General features: G+C 47.1%; 3 protein-coding genes across 4 annotated transcripts; 1 reads left to right on the top strand and 2 right to left on the bottom strand.

Moving 5' to 3' along the window:
* Positions 1-167: 167 nt before the first annotated feature.
* LOC132262893 (uncharacterized protein KIAA0513) lies at positions 168-3,339 on the bottom strand. Of its 2 annotated transcripts, XM_059762367.1 has the most exons (7): positions 2,460-3,339; positions 2,073-2,328; positions 1,332-2,012; positions 916-1,264; positions 681-839; positions 536-582; positions 168-472 (listed from the first exon to the last, which is right to left on the bottom strand). In XM_059762367.1, the coding sequence occupies exons 1-6, from the start codon at positions 2,607-2,609 to the stop codon at positions 576-578; spliced, it is 1,602 nt and encodes a 533-aa protein (XP_059618350.1). In that variant the 5' UTR covers positions 2,610-3,339; the 3' UTR covers positions 168-472; positions 536-575. The 2 variants fall into 2 exon arrangements, with proteins under 2 accessions (XP_059618350.1, XP_059618349.1); XM_059762366.1 differs by having other exon boundaries at positions 168-582.
* A 1,308-nt stretch (positions 3,340-4,647) lies between these two features.
* Positions 4,648-15,363, top strand: LOC132262520 (E3 ubiquitin-protein ligase lubel-like). Its single transcript, XM_059761798.1, has 17 exons — positions 4,648-5,041; positions 5,850-6,090; positions 6,156-6,304; positions 6,365-6,505; positions 6,824-7,162; positions 7,219-7,684; positions 7,742-8,692; positions 8,952-9,199; positions 9,261-9,662; positions 9,724-9,846; positions 9,909-13,244; positions 13,308-13,574; positions 13,640-13,945; positions 14,010-14,357; positions 14,420-14,592; positions 14,889-15,057; positions 15,258-15,363. Exons 1-17 carry the CDS (start codon positions 5,036-5,038, stop codon positions 15,285-15,287), a joined length of 7,695 nt encoding a protein of 2,564 aa, XP_059617781.1. The 5' UTR covers positions 4,648-5,035; the 3' UTR covers positions 15,288-15,363.
* LOC132262897 (uncharacterized) lies at positions 15,315-16,122 on the bottom strand. The gene is made up of 3 exons (XM_059762371.1): positions 15,994-16,122; positions 15,688-15,931; positions 15,315-15,626 (listed from the first exon to the last, which is right to left on the bottom strand). Exons 1-3 carry the CDS (start codon positions 16,080-16,082, stop codon positions 15,315-15,317), a joined length of 645 nt encoding a protein of 214 aa, XP_059618354.1. The 5' UTR covers positions 16,083-16,122.
* Positions 16,123-16,146: the final 24 nt, after the last annotated feature.

Genomic DNA, 16,146 nt, shown 5'->3' with positions numbered 1-16,146 from the left:
TCGATTACTCAATTTCAAGCACTACATTTTAGTGCGTTTCGCAAAGAAAAACCACTTCAAATCCTGAAGAAATTCTGCTTGTCTGACTAAGAATTGCGAAATTAACGTGTTGAGAACCTTGAGAAAGGGCAAACAAAATAGTGGCCAGACAAATAAACAATCACACATTTGTATATTGCAATGTTTATTCTTCACATAATGTATAAAAAGTAATTATATTTGAAATACTTTTCGCATACGCGCGATCAACTCCACAAAAGAGGAGAAAGATTTTCATCCGAGACATGCACCGCACTCGATGCACGCTTTTAAAAGACCATCTTAACGTGTCTCTTAAATGCCTACAAATTGGAAAATGAGAGGAATTTCAAACGCTCTATACATAATTAAGAGGATTATTAAAGTACACTTGCAGCAATAAAATTAACCATCGCAATTGCCTTCGTTGTCTTGTGAACATCGCAAAGAGAGACTGTAAGTTGAAAAAGTGTGTTGGAATTGGTTTGCAAAGTACAAATTTGTCTCTTAAACATACTCAGTATGTGTTTAGTCAATGTGTGTTCAGAGAGAGTGTCTTACTGTCTGTTGGGAAGAGAAGAAAAGAAGGAAAAGGAGACAAATTAAAAGCCTCTCCTCTCATTTCGCAATATTCTCAGTTCGCCAATTAAGTCAATCCTTACTCGCTCCAACGCTCCGTTTCTCTATACATGCGATTAATATTGTCTCGCAGGAGTTTCTCGTGCTCCTTGCTCAGATTTGCTATGGTGCATTGCTTCCGAAGAAATTCAAGGCACAGCTGTTTGCTCAGGCCAAAGGCGTGCATGTTGCATGTGAAAGTCCTGCATTTTCCCACCCCCCGCGCGTTAGAGAAATTCAATTACATTTTCTGCTCCACATTCTATAAACAACACTCACCCCAATTGGCCAAAAGTGATGTTTTGCTGAAACTTCACATCCTCCGTGATCTCAAACAGATGATTCTTATCCTCAATGTTGTCCTCATCGATATTTAGCTCGCCCTCTTCGTTCACTGCCTCATCCTCCTTGGAGGACACTGACAGAGATCGATCAAAGTCACTCTGAGGCAAACTGCTCACACCCTTCTTTCCCCGCCTCTTCGTCTGCGGCACCGGACGATGCGCCCTTTCGCACTGGAGAGCATCGAAGAAAGCCGCATTCCAGAATCGCAGACAATGCCAAATTGGCTGATCCCTCAAGTAGATGTACAAGTACTCTCGATACGGTTCAATCCCCGGAACTGTGACTGAAAGACAAGCAAAGCAACACCAATAAATCTCCCATTTTAACACACACAGTCTGCAATTACTCACTCTCGTGGTAAAAAGTGAAGCACATGTTCATGAGACTCTTCGCCGGTGAGAAATCCTCACTCTCGTGGCACTCGAACAGGACAATGGCAAAGTACTGCACGAGAGAATAGAAGGTCGTCTCATCCACTCTCTTCGACTTCACGCGCTGCGCATTCACGAGTCGTGAGAACCACAATCGTCCCGCCTCAGTGCGTGCCATTTGTCCAAACTCCGACTTCAACTCCAGACTTATCGCTCCGGAATTGTCAAAGAGTGTGGTGAGGAAGCGCCTCATGAATTCCAGCACCACTTCCTCCGATTGGCTATCGAGACTGATGGAGGAAGCCCACGAGGGCACAGAATTCACCGATTCCGAGCGAATCCACACCCTCAAATCAGACGATTCACAGCTCGCGCCACTCGGCAGACAGAGATCATACTCGCTGGTTGAGATACTGCTCACTTCCGGCTTCATTTTCTCCTCCACAGGCGTCGCCCGATCGCTGGGCGCCTGAATATCTATCGCCGGATGAGGCTGAAGTGGTTTTCCACCCTTCGACGGCGGCGCCTTCTCAGTGTCATCCTCATCCTCCACGTGCAGTGACTTGGAGTCAATCGAGCAATTGCTGATATCCGTGGAAATTGAGGAGGAAATCGCATGATGATTCAAATCTGCCATGTCGAAGTTGTCCGACGTCAATCCTGCCAGCAAAGGGAGATTTAGAACAGCTCATTCATCTGTAAGGATTAAACTTCACTCACTGGGAACAATGTTTGGATGTCGATATCGTCCTGACAGGATTTCCTCGTGAGCTCGTCTCTCCTTCACTCTGCGCGCCTCAAAGTCTATCATGTAGTCATCAAACTCGTCCTCTTCCTCCTCCTCGATCTTCGTCTTCGTGGAATCCGGCGGACTGGGCTCTGTCTTCTTGGGAATCGGCTGTGGCTTGAAGATATCGTACTCGTCCTCAGTCTCTCTCGATGTCTCCGTGGACGAGCTCAAACTCAGCGCCTCGAGCTGAAAGGCACACACAGAAAGGCACAATAATCACAACTCAGCGTGGAAAAATACGTGCTTTTCCCCGATACGCTCGTGGAAAATATTATCTTGCGTGCTCTAAATACTTTATTCTACGCTTTGTCGCTCACCTTACTGGAAATGCCATTTAAAATTTCATTACTACTGCCTATTACTGATAAAAATTTCGATTTAATTATTCCCGGCGTTCGACCCATGAATTGCTTCATTTTCAACACATCGCCACTCGTTCGCTGCGACGTCGATGGCAAATCAACCATTTCTCACTTGAGAAATTCAGGCCTCTTTTTTAGCACACTTTATTTATGTGAGAACACTTGCAAACACCCCTTCATATCGATTCACTAAAGCACCTTTATTTCCTCATCTCTCACTCCTTCTCTCTCTCTCTCTCTCTGTCTCTCTCTAGAGTGTGTTCTTCACGGTGTGTCAGTAGTTGCCATAAATTTACCCACCCTTAGCCTTAACACAGTTACTTAACTATACACCAGTCATGGGGTCAAATTTTCAAGGAGTTTTCCTCAACACACACACAAACACACATTCGATTGCATTTATCACAGGTTTTATTGTAGAATAAGAAGAACAAAGATCCGCTTAAATTCGATTTGAAGTCCCAGAAATGCACAAAACAACACTAAATGCAGACTTATTGCATTAGAGAGAAGAAGAAAGCTTATTTCGCTGTGGCTGAAGTTACAATAATGGATGGAGTGTGTGAAAAATTTTGAGAGAAGAGAGTAAAATTCGAACTTCACAGCTCTTGTGTTGCAGTCAAACTAAAAGTTTCACCCTTTTGCTCCAGACTTCGACGCACTACGAATTGCAGATTTGGCCGAAAAGCACCGGAAAATCGCGCGCGTGTGTTGTGTTACTCTCACTGCTCATGCACAAATCCACACTCACAAAACACCCCCGGAAAGCACATTTTCTACGGCAAAACACACTCAAACACACACACATCAAATGTCGAAGAGCCAAAGCACGCGAATGACTGAAGAATGTGTGGAAATGTATGGAAAATCAATAAAATGAATTGATGTATTTTTCTTCTCTTGTCTATTGTCCCTCAGGCGACGCGGAATCCCTGCATTAATGCATCTCTCGTGCTGTCATCACTCAACTGTGTGATTTTTTCACATGAATTGACCACAAAGTTGTTAATAATAATATTTCTGAATTTTCCACAGCAACAAACACGAAACCCTGCCCAAATCCATCAATCTGAAAGCGGTGTGAAAATGCCGATGGAAATTGTGGAAGCATTGACATTGACATCAATTGATAATTCCCTTCTCTCACTCACTCTCTCTCTGCTTTGCTGTTGCTGGTGAGCATAGGAAAAGAGGGCAGTTCGAACAGATGTTCAGTGTTTCGTCACATATTGGCACCTCTCTGACATCATGAGGAATCAGCGTTGCCGCAAATACGCAATCAATTTCTCCGCAAGTGCGTCAAACTATTAATATCACACCAGTCAATTCAACCAATGACCGGATTTTCGACGGAAAAGACCCTCTAACACACATCTTCCTCCAGGACTACACAATTGCCTGCACGAGGACTCATTAAAGTATGCATTGCTGCAAAACCTTGACACAGAATGCTGGCAATATCGAGCGAGAAGTAGCGAGAAATTTCCATCTATTCAAAATTACTGGTAATATAGAACAATACAGTGAGATTGTTAACCCATTCCCGAGAGTCACAACTGCACTTTCCAACTGTGCGTCAGACAGAAAAGGGTTAAATGCAATTTCTGCCGCTAGAAATCATCTTTCATCACAGATTAATGTCCAAGTGATACCAAAATTCACTCAAGACATCATGTTCTGTGCGACGCTGTGATCTGAAAAAAAAGTCATGCGAGAGCAGGAAGCAAAATTTTGGCACACGCTCAAGAAGAGAGTGCGAGACTGAGAATTTTAACAGCACTAAGAATAAACTGTGGAAAGAATTTTTCAATTTTCCACTCCACAATCCAATAAATACAGCAGCGACGCAAGGAAGAGAGATGCAAAAAGGCGTCGAGCATGTGAGCGAAAAGCCCTCGAGAAGCAAACTTTGCCAGAGTGTGGCAAAAGTGCAGCAAAATGCATCAGAGAGATAACCAGGCGCCTCCACTTGACGTGATGGAGACGCCTGGTGAGATGTATCACACCTATTTCGGCACCGCTCAGCCGGCACTTTTTCATCTCACGCACCATCTCAGTGATCCTCCCAATGATCTCACGAGAGCCGAGTGTGGTGAGAATGTGAGAAAATCTCAGTCTTCACTCGATCGTCGTCGGGCGCAAATCCCCTGATCAGTTCGCGGAAAAATGTAGCACACATTTTCCACACACCATCTTCTTTTTCTCTCTTCTTCCGCTCAATTCACCTCAGCAAAGCATATATATTTTTCTTTTCACTCAATCATCCCCACAAGTTGATATGATGAATTGTGATCAGAAGTGAGACGATAGCAGAGGAAAGACAGTCGATTGTGAAAAGAATAAAAAGACTCTATCGAAGGTGTGTGTTAAATAGTGAGAAAAGGTGTCGGAGAAAATCGTCTTATTTTCTCACACGCAAGATATATAACATTTTTTGAGACATACTCTTATTGTGTAAGAGTTTGGTGCACAAAAATAGTTTGCTTTCTCCCCGGGGGAATGTCGAATAGGATTGCCGCCGATTTAATAACATGAGTGTATGTTGGAAATTTTCATTTTAATGTCATCACTTCACGAAATGATCTCTCTTTCTCTCTCCCTTTCACCCTGTCTTCCACTGTCTCTCACTCTCTCTCTCTCTCACACAGTCGTCCAAAATTGATCTGACATAAATAGAATTCACCGTCTTCCCATCACATAACATTACAAGTCCTTTGGAGTGGCGACAAAATGATCTGGAGTGCCAATTTCAGCTGTAAATTTAGAGATGGAGACGCCTGGTGATGAGTGCCGACACCAGGCGTCTCCATCCACGTTATATTTACCGAGGAAATCAATGTGGAATTGGCACACAATTGCTGTGAATTGAATCACAAACACCGAAAACTCTAATGAGATGAATTGTATGAGGGAAAATTGGGCCAAACTAACACATAATTGCCATTCTTCACTCCTAACCAGACAAACACGCTGAGTTCAAATGTTTGTTTATGCAGAAAATCTCAGGCAGAAGATAAAAGGAAAAGGATAATGACCATAAAATTCATCTCGCCAAAATCAAAAAAATCTCCCCTTAATCTCAAGAAGAGAAATGAGAAAGAGCAATTTATTATTATTTCTGCTGAGAGAGAGTGAGCGAAATCATACGGAAACAGAGAGGTTATTAATAGTTGTATAAACTGTTTTAAAAATGTCTCAACATCAAACTCAATTTATCGCAATATCTATTTATATCCATCATTCTTTTCTCACCCACTTTTAACCCTCATCTTGGCATTCTCGCGTGATTAATGGACTTGCATTTCTTCTGCAATAGTTGTGTTTGTGTGCTTCTGTCTATTGCAGAACATGAACGGAAAACCGAAGACTGCACCCCAATTTCGAAGCGCTCGCACGATGCCTCAGTGGGTGCACGAGCAGAGCAATCAGGTGGGGCCCAAGCCACCGCCTCCGCCACCCGCGGAGAACGGCAGAAACCCACCAGCGCTGCCGCCCAAGAACACCAACAACGAGCCCGACTATGAAATCATCGAGTTTGGCGGCCAATACTCCAACACTGTGCCAATTTTTCCCGCAAAACCCGGCGGTAATGACAAGCACGCACGCCTTATCAATCGCGCAGGAGTGTGAATTAATGCCATGTGCTTGCAGATCTGAAGAAGAGCCCCATGACAAAGTGCGAATTGTGCGGATCGACAACACCCACAATTAAGTGTGATCAGTGCGATCAGCATCTCTTCTGCGCCTCTTGCGATGACATGTACCATCGGCATCCCAAGCGACAGACGCACATGAGAAAGGTAGGAGAGATTCGGACCTTGCGCTGTGATTCTATCACTAATTTCCTGCCTCCCCTCAAGAGTGTCACGATCGGCGATCAGACGGTGAAGCCGCCGTTGCCACCGAAAGGCGAACACCTTGTTCCAGTGCCGCCGCCGCGGCGCAACAAGAGAGGCGGCAGCTTCCGCCTCGCCAGCCCAGTGCCTGGACGCAAGGAACAGGTACGACACTGCGTCATCTCCTAAGAAATTCCCCAATAAATTCTATCGTGATTCAGTGTGATAAAACAAATATATAGAAGAGGGAAAGAGCTTTTGCTTCACACACACACACGCAAATTACAGCTTCACGCTCTCAAGAATAACAAACAAATACAAAACGCACATTACATTATTAAAGTAGAAGATTATTTGTGTATGATTTTCAACGTGTAAATAAAATTGCTGCAATTACAAGTGTCTTTTCTGAGGCGCAAAGGATAGAAAAGCCCCACTTTTGATATCTTACAACCGTCAGCATAATTGAGTTCTCATCCACAGATTCCTCCACGACCACAGCCACCGCCGAGTCCGGCACTGTCGCTGCGAGAGAAGATGAGCAGCCTGAAGAGGATTATAGCGCCATCCAATCGCCCACTGCCCAGCACTCCCAACTCATCTCGACCGCAGACGCCGACGAGTGTCACGAGTTCCGGATCTGCCTTCGACAGCATCAAGAAACAGCCCTCAGTCGAGATGGGGAAGATTCAGAGCCACAAGAGCGCCACGCTGGATCGCATGACGCTCCTCCAGCAGCGCTATCGCCAGCACCAGGAAGCTATGAAGTCTGGGAGTGACAGTAGCCGTCGCCCGAGCACAACGTCCAACTGGGAATTTGCGGTAAGATGCCAAAGAGCGCAGCAAGAAGGAATTTCTAAGACTGTCTCGTTTTGCAGACTCCCGTGCAGAATGCCACAGACTTCTGGGGCGCTCCCAGGAAGGCAGGAAGTCTCATGACTGGCATGAATGCTGCACCAGAAGTCAATCATGCGCAGCACTTCAACTATCCTCAGCAGAATGTGGACATGAGACTGAGAAGTCCCAATCTCAGCGCTTCTGTCTTTGATCTCAACCACCAACCGAACATGGCAGCGCCAAAATACCCAAATCCGGGATGGAACAACCCACAAATGGTGCATCAGGCGCAGTCAATGGCTCAGCTGAACTGCATGAGTTGCAATCCGCAGCTTCCGCCGCCACAGTGGGGAGACTCTTCCCTGCACGGATCCAACATGAGCCTCAATCTGCCGCCTCAGGGCTACTATCCGCATCCGCAGCATGACGGCAGACAAGCCTGGATGAATCACTGGGCACCACCGCCAGTCTATCCCTATCCCATTGGCATGGTTCCCGTGATGGCGAGTGAGTAAAAGCCACACTTCCGCCCACAATCACCTGATAATTCACCTTGCTTTGCAGCTCCTCATCCGCCACGCTCCAGAGCTCAGTCCAGAACACACTCTCGGGCAGCTTCGCCGGCTCTCAGCATAAAATCGCGCAAGTCTACCATGTCAACACGCATGGCCAGACAAGAGATTTACATCGGCCAGGAGTATGCCGACGACGAGGATTCAGATCTGGAGATGTTCGACGATGATCGCCACAGTCGCAGAGAAAATGCCATCAATCGTGCGCGTCGCACGAGAAAGAACTCAACGCAGAGCAGTATAGATTTCGACGATGACACAGCCGACAGTGGACCCGGAAGGCGCCACTCAGGCCGCGATCGCCGCGGAGGATCGCTGGCAAAGTCCAATCAGAACGATTGGATTCCCTCAAAGAGAGTCTCTGATGCCATTCGTGAGCGAGAGATGCTGCAGAGGAAGAAATCCCAGCAGAGAGAGTCATTCACTCCGCCAGAATCTGACCAGGAGAAGCCCGAAGAGAAGCCCGCCAAGCAGCTCGAAGAGAAACCCATCAAGCAGCCCGAAGAGAAGCCAGAGGAGAAGCCACAAGAAGAAGAGGAAGAAGACATTGAAGATATCATCAACAATCTGAACAACGCCATGAGCAAACCAGAGCCAACGCCGCCTCAAGAGCCAGAAGAAGCAGCAGTCAGTGAAGCCGAGGAGGAAGAGGGACCAGTTGGTCCTCCGCCCTCCGCTCCTGACTACGAGTGGGAGTGCGAGTACTGCACTTACGTGAATGAGCCGAACGTGAAAATCTGCGGCATTTGCTGCAAAACCCCAACGAGAATGCCACAGAAGATGATCAACAATCCAATTCCCGACATAACGCCCAGAGAATCACCGCCAAAAGTGGAAGTGGCGAAGCCTAAAGCGGAAGTGGCGAAGCCAAAAGTGGTGGCGAAGAAAGAGAATGTGGAAGTGACGAAGGAGACTGAAAAGAGTGAGAAAGGAAGCAAGAAAGGTAGGATAAGAAAGAAAATATCCTTTTGGCCTGGCACGAAAGCTAAATAGTCAAAGTTCTATCCCTTCCTGATCAACACAAAGTCTCTCTCTCTCGCTTTTCATCCCCTCAACATTATTGTAGTGTTTATAGTTCATATTATTTATCCCTTGTGATGCCCCGCAAGTGCATTTCTTGATGTTTTCCCCAGTCAAAAATATCACATTACAATAAATCATGTAATCATACATAAACACCGTGTTTCTCTTTCTGCTTGTAGGCGTCCAAAAAATCTCTGAATCGCCATCGCGATCGAAAAGTGGGACAAAGGGTGAATCAGTGAGTGAAAAAAGCTTGTCAGATTTGAATGCACCGCGAGTGTCTGCCAAAGTCAGCACCGGATGTGGTCCATCGCCGCCCAAGGAAGTAATTGAAGTGCCCTCAAACACCACTGAACCAATCGTGGTGAATCACACAGGAAAAACGTCCACAGGAACTTCACCACCGCCTCAAAGTGCCTCCACGCAGGTAATTGAGTGCAATTGTGTAGCTGAGATGTTCGAGAGACAATAAAAAATCCCTCTTCCAGACGTACGATTATCTGCCGCTGAAGGACGAGGATCAGGGCGGCTCGAGCGGCGGCCGATCCAGTCATGCGGGAGACTTCAAGCGCTCCTACTCAATTGCCGCCGGCGCTCTCACATCGAACAGGAGTCACATGAGTTTCTCTAGCGACACTCAGAGTTTGCCACCAACGCCACCGCGAGAATTGAGTCCAGCGCCTCGCCAGAGGATCAATGACAACTACTTCGAAGAGGACACTCTCGCCTACATCGACAGAGTCCTCAACTCCACCCATTTGGCCGCACAGCAGCTGCAGAAGTCCTACAGCCAACAGCGCGATCCTTACAGGAGCTTCCATGATCTCCGTCGACCGGACATTTACTCACCCCGGCGACCTTCCTATCTCGACTATCCCAGTCATCAGAGGGTGAGAAGAGACTTGTTCTCAACACTGGCCACTTTCTAGCCATATTCTCATGTTCTTCTAGCTTCCAAGACGCGCAGATTCTCAGCCACCTGACCAGAACATCATCACATTGGAGGATCTCAAAGTGAAACGACGTCAAGATGCAATGCAGAGTCCAGGAATGGAACTCATACGAATGCTAAGAGTAATCTTTATCGTCTCCTCAAGTATTTTCACACATTTTAAACACTTTGTCATCTCTTTCAGGATGCTGAACAGCACAATTTCACAGCTGAAGAACTCCAGGCCGCTTTGGCGCACTGTGGAGATTCCAATCCCGTCTCTTGGCTGCGTGAAAATTGGCACAAACTGGTGGAAACTGTCCAAACACTGGCCACAAAGTACGGCCAGGAGCGAAAAGAGAACATCATCGGCACCATTTCAGCCATTGAAGCAAGGGAAGCTCTCAGAATCCACAGAGGAAACGTCTGGCACGCCGTGACTGAGTGTATTGAGCAGCGCCAGAGGAAATACCACGAGATCTCAAGTCGAGGAAATTATCCGCGCGAGGACATTGTCACTGCCCTCACGGCACATCACGGAAACATCGAGTTGGCGCTCGTGGAATTGGGCAAGAGCCAGCTGAAGCCCTTCCTCATGCGGATCTGGGGACCACCAGCTGGTGCGGAGAACGAGAGTGGCTATATACCTCCGGAAGTGCCGCAGAAGAACGACTTCAGCGATCTCACCGTTCAGGATTACCTCAATATGTATGAAGAGCGCGAAACTGTGAGTGACAAGCAAAAATCGCCAATCAGAACAGACAATTCCTTCTCCAGTTTGTCCATCAATTCCTTCGAAAATCGCGAAACTCAGTCTGACGCCGATCAGAGTGACTTGACAAAGAATTCCAACGTTTTGCGCGACATTGAGATCCTCATTGGGAACATGGAGCAAAATCAGGCAAAACAGAATGAAAACATGCTGAAGAATATTGAGAATCTCCTGGGAAATATCCTCAACAAGGTCTCCAGACCACATTCAGCGGCATCGGAATTCTCAACGTCGAGTCACCAGGAGAGATTGCTGAATCTCAAGAGTCCTCTGCCATCGGCCTCAGCCAAGCCCAATCTCGAAGACATCACCGATGTGGGAACTGATGTGAAACTCTTCGTGTCGCAACATATTCAGGAGATTGTGCCAAATCTGGTGGATCAAATCGAGAAGGAACTCCAGGAAGAATTGCCAACATTGGACATTAATCCCATCAACGACGAAATTGTCTTCATTCCAATCAGTGAAGAGAGAAAGCAATCGATTCAGGATGAAATTATTCCTGTCAACAGTGAATTGGAGGTTCTTAAGATCACCGCGGAAGACATTAAGAGTGAATCTGAGGGACAAAGTGTGGCTGAATCACTGCCAAAGGAGGCTGAAGATGTTCCAAAGGCTGAACAGAAGATTCCCGCGAAGAATTCCTCTCCGTCCAGACAAAAGATAAAACGACGAAGAGCTCAGAAAGTCTCACCAGCCAAAAGTGATCAGAAGAGAAATGCCATTTACATCAATGATTCTAGTGATCACGAGGAAGTTATCAATTCACCTCCCATTAGGATAAGCACGAAAAGTATCGTTCTCAAGAGTAAAACTGCAGAGGAAAGTGTCCCAAATCCTTCAACATCGGCCAAGGATTTGAGCAAAGACTCTAGCAAAGATGTTGAGAGTGAGGAAAATCGCATGACTTCAGTGAAAACCTTCACGACAACCGTTGAAATTACACCAACGACAGAATCACCAGAAATTCCTCATCAGGAAGCAAGTCAAGCTATCTCCAAAACCAGCCAGAATCTCTCAGAACTCGTTGAAACCACACAAAGACTGATAAAGCAGATGAAAGAGGAGATAACATCGGACATCGCTTCCATGGACAACACAGAGTACAGCTCAGAAGACTACGCGGACTCCTTCGAGTGGACGGAGGACGAAGAAGACGAAGAGGAGCAGACTGAGGAAGAGATCGAGGAAGAGGAGGAACTTGAAGAGATATCGGAAGAGGAGTCAGAGAGTGATGATGAAGAGTGGGCGGAAACCACTGAAGATCTCCCTCATGAATCACTGGCGCAGCCAAAAGAGTCTGTCCAGGTGAGTATCGTGCAGCTGGCCAAAGAGAGTCTGAGTCCAGAGAGCGATTATGTTGAGGCTAGAGAATCTCTCGAGGAAGAACTCGGGATCAAAGAGCCTGAGGCGATTATTAGAGTGGAAATTATAGGAAGTGAAGTTCTGCCTGAAGAAGTCGATTTGCCAGAAGAACATCCTGACAGTGAGGATTCAGAGGAATCAGAAGCAGTCAGTAAGGAAGAAGTTTCTGTGAACCAGGAAGAAAGCGTCACAGAATCTCTTCCTGAAGTCTCACAGAGTGAAGCTACTGAGAATGATCAGAAAACTGAACAAGAATCCTTAGAAGAAAGTCAAAGTGAAGTGATTACGGAAAAGGACGAAAGTTCAATTGAAGAACAAGTCAGCAAAGATGAGATCTCAGAAAATCAGGAAGAAAGTATCACAGAATCTCTTCCTGAAGCCTCACAGAGCGATGCTGTCCAGAGTGATCAGAAAATTGAACAAGAATCTAAAGAAAAGGAGGACAATTCCACTGAAGAACAAATCAGCACAGCTGAGATTCCAGAAAATCAGGAAGAAACCGTGACAACATCTGTCCCAGAAGTGGAAATTGTGGCAGAAGCAAGTGATCTTCAGAATATTGAGAAAGATTCTGTGGAAACTGAACAAATATCTCAAGAACTGCCAATAAATGGTGAAGTAATTACTCAAGAAATTGCAGTAGAAGTTCAACCATTAGTCAGTCAAGAGCCAGAAGTTTCTTCTGACCAGCAGATTGAAGAAACATCTCTTGAGATTAATGCTCCACAAGAGAATATTCTGCCTCCTTTGGAAGTCATTGCATCTGAAAACATCCTTGCGAATGCAAATAATGATGTCACAGAAGCAGAAATCCCTAAAGAAGAAACTCCTGCTATTCCGGCGCCAGACGAGAAACCGAAAGAAGTTCAGCCACCAGAAGAGAAACCAGAAGAAGTTCAGCCGCCAGACAATCGCGAACAGTCGGAAGAACGCAAGGAATCACCCAAAGCTTCTCCTCCGAAGGATACTCGCAAGATTCCCGTGAGAAAGAAGTCAATTCCGGGACCAAGAGTGCAGAGATCGAACAGCATCAAAGCAATCCAAGCGGAATTGTTCCAAAAAGTCGATTCGAAGCCCAAATTGGAGATCAAGCCGACAAAGCCATCGAGATTAGTACCACCAAAGCCTGTTCTTAAGTCCGGAATAAGCGCTCTCACCAGCAAACTGACCAAAATGATGACTCCAGTGATTAATGGCAAATCACCCAAATCCAGTGTCTCGCCGGAGAAAACAATCTCCAAGCAATCTCAGAAGATTCCCAAGAAAAAGTACCACGAAACGTGCTTCAGTGACGATTACCAGTCCAGCGAGGAGGATGAGAAGCCCAAGGACAGAGCAGAGATTAGAGTGATTAAGAAGTTTATCTCGCTTCGCGGCGAGGAAGAGGATTCGCAGTCAGTTGAGGTGAAGATGAATGTTTAAGACATGTTGTTTTGTAGACATTCTAATCGAGATTGAATTTGACAGGAAAAGGCCAGAAGACTTCTAGACGAGGGATTAGTGGACAACCTGGCCACTGGCCAATTGGCTGCGTCGCTCATTGAGATGAAATTCACCAGAGAAGTCTCCCTGTGGGCAGCATCTGAGTGCAGCGATCTGGAGCACGCGATTTCTCTGCTGCAGCAAGAGTGTGAACTCTGCACTGGCAAATATCCCATGAATCAAATGATCTCCATGCTCAAGTGCATTCATCGCTGCTGCCACGAGTGCGCCAGGAACTACTTCACCATCCAGGTTGAAATCAAAATCCCCGGGCGAGAGAGAAAGCAGGCTCTAAAGGATATTTTCTTCTCTTGCAGATCACCGATCGTCTTATCATGGATTGCGTCTGTCCCTTCTGCAAATTGCCCGAATTGCACGGCAATGACACTTCTGAGGATGACATCCTTGAGTATTTCTCCAACCTCGACATCCTGCTCAAGAGTATCCTGAGTGAGGATGTTCACGAACTGTTCCAGCGCAAACTGCGCGACAGAACACTCATGCAAGATCCCAATTTCAAGTGGTGCGTTCAGTGTTCATCGGGATTCTTCGCCAGACCGCGACAGAAGAGACTCATCTGTCCAGACTGTGGCTCCGTCACGTGCGCCACGTGCAGGAAACCGGTGAGTATTTATGCGCAAGAAGATCCTCAACTGTATAATTCATTAAATCTGTCACATTGTTCAGTGGGAGAAGCAGCACGAGGGCATTTCTTGTGAGCAATTTGTGGAGTGGAAGGAATCCAATGATCCCGATCGCCAAGCCGAAGGCGTCACCAAGCATTTGCAACTCCACGGCATCGACTGCCCAAAGTGCAAGTTCCGCTACGCCCTGGCCAGAGGCGGATGCATGCATTTCACCTGCACGCAGTGCAAGTACGAATTCTGCTACGGTTGTGGACGACCGTTCATGATGGGCGCCAAGTGCACCATCTCGCAGTATTGCGCCAAACTGGGCCTCCATTCCCACCATCCCCGCAATTGTCTGTTCTACCTGCGCGACAAGGAGCCGCACGATCTGCAGAAGCTCCTCAAGGTTTGCCCACAAAGCACATCAAGATGACTGTGAGTGAGTGAAGAGATCTTACCTTTCGACAGATGCACAAGATCCCGTACGACACGGAGCCCGCGGATGCGCTGAAGTTCCGGACGGAGGAAGGCGCCAAGGCGGTCCTGAAGTGTCCAATTCCACTGCAGAAGGAAACGCCCACCGGACTGGTGGACACCGTGTGCAGTGGAGACGTCCTGGAGGGCTTCGCCGGACTGTGTCGGTGAGTAGCTTCTGCTGTCCTCTCTCTCTAGAGATTCACTTTCAGCGCCGCTCTGATCCTGCCTTGCAGCCATCACTACATTGAGTATCTGTGCGTGAAGATTCGCACGCACAAGTGCGAGACGCTGGACATCCTCACGGCGGACGATCTGGAGAATATTGTGAGGCGCGAGAATAGGCGAATGCCGCCGCGCCCCTTTGGCGTCCTCGACGGTCTCTATCGCGTTGAATTGCTCAAGGTGAGCTCGCTGGACTGTCTTGTCTAAATCTCGTGTGTTTCTCTCTTTCCCTTTCCAGAACACACTATGTCGAGTACTTGGTGAGTGCGGTGGCGAAAGCCAATGTCGATCCGTTGCCCATTTTGGATTTAACTGACTGTGTCCAAGAGTTGCGCCGAAGTGGCATTCCACTGCCCGAGCGTGGACCGTGGGACACGGATGAAATATACCGTGGAATGTGCCAAGAGGTTTGTACTCATCCTTTCCACCCTTTCTCTCTCTGTGTGTGTCCTTACAATTTCTCTGTTGCTTTTCTCTGAGCTCGACGCGGTCCCAGAGTAAGTTCCTCATCGCCATCCAACTAATAACATAAATCGCATATCTTCTCCTCTCTCTCAGGCTCAATATCTCCCCGGACTTGCCCAATTCATTCTCTCCTCACTTGCAGATCGTCAAGGCGCATATTCCCCTCAACTGACCACACATGACCAGCCATGCTGCAGAGTCACTTGAGCATCGTGTCGAGCTTATTGCTGGAAATGGAGACTGATTTCTTCAGGATGGCCGCCAATTTCCCAACACTCGGTTTCTGGACTGACGCCTGAGGTTTCTGCGCCGCCACAATTGCCTCCCTGTTGAGTCCGGCGAAGGGATCCTTCTTCCTTTTCTTCTTGTTCTTGGACGGATTCGCCAGAGGAACATCCGGACGTGTCTTCTCAGGCACAATCTTCGTCTCCTTCTTTGCAGCGCTCTTCTTCCTCGATTGCCTCATGAGAGGCACTTTGGTGACTCCTTTGCACACTCTGCACGTGAATTCCTGTTGGAGGAGATCAATAAAATCACACTGTAATCGAGAGTTCCTGCGAGACAATTCTCACCACAGAGTTGAAGGCACGCATCATCAGTTTCCGGGCAAGTCTTCTCTGCTTCGTGTTCTTCTTGCTTCTGTAGTACTTCATGACGAATCTCCTGAAGCGAGTCCTGCGCTTCCGGGAGGACTTCAGGGCTAAATGCAAAGCTCCACTTGACCACAGATTCGAGCATTTGGGGCACATTGTTGAGACACTGCGGAAGTTCTCTGGCAAATCGCATCCCTTTTCAGCCAAAGCCACTGACTTTGCCCTGCAAAAAAGCACTGATTTTGACCCAAATACGCGATAACCACTGTGAATTCCTACACTTACGCATAGTGGGCTTTCAGTAGCTGCATTCCCGGTGAAGAATTGGGCAGTTTAATTGCTGCTAGCCACAAGAATTTCACGGAATTGTCCATGATCTTGAGAATTTCACGTCGATGCCTTTCACTTTCTGAGGTTATGAGACACCAATGATCAATG

This window comes from Phlebotomus argentipes, unplaced genomic scaffold, assembly GCF_947086385.1.
Source record: "Phlebotomus argentipes unplaced genomic scaffold, Phlebotomus argentipes genome assembly contig_15, whole genome shotgun sequence".
NCBI lineage: Eukaryota > Metazoa > Arthropoda > Insecta > Diptera > Psychodidae > Phlebotomus > Phlebotomus argentipes.
Note: the sequence above shows the minus strand (reverse complement) of the source record. Positions and strands in the feature narration are given on the sequence as shown.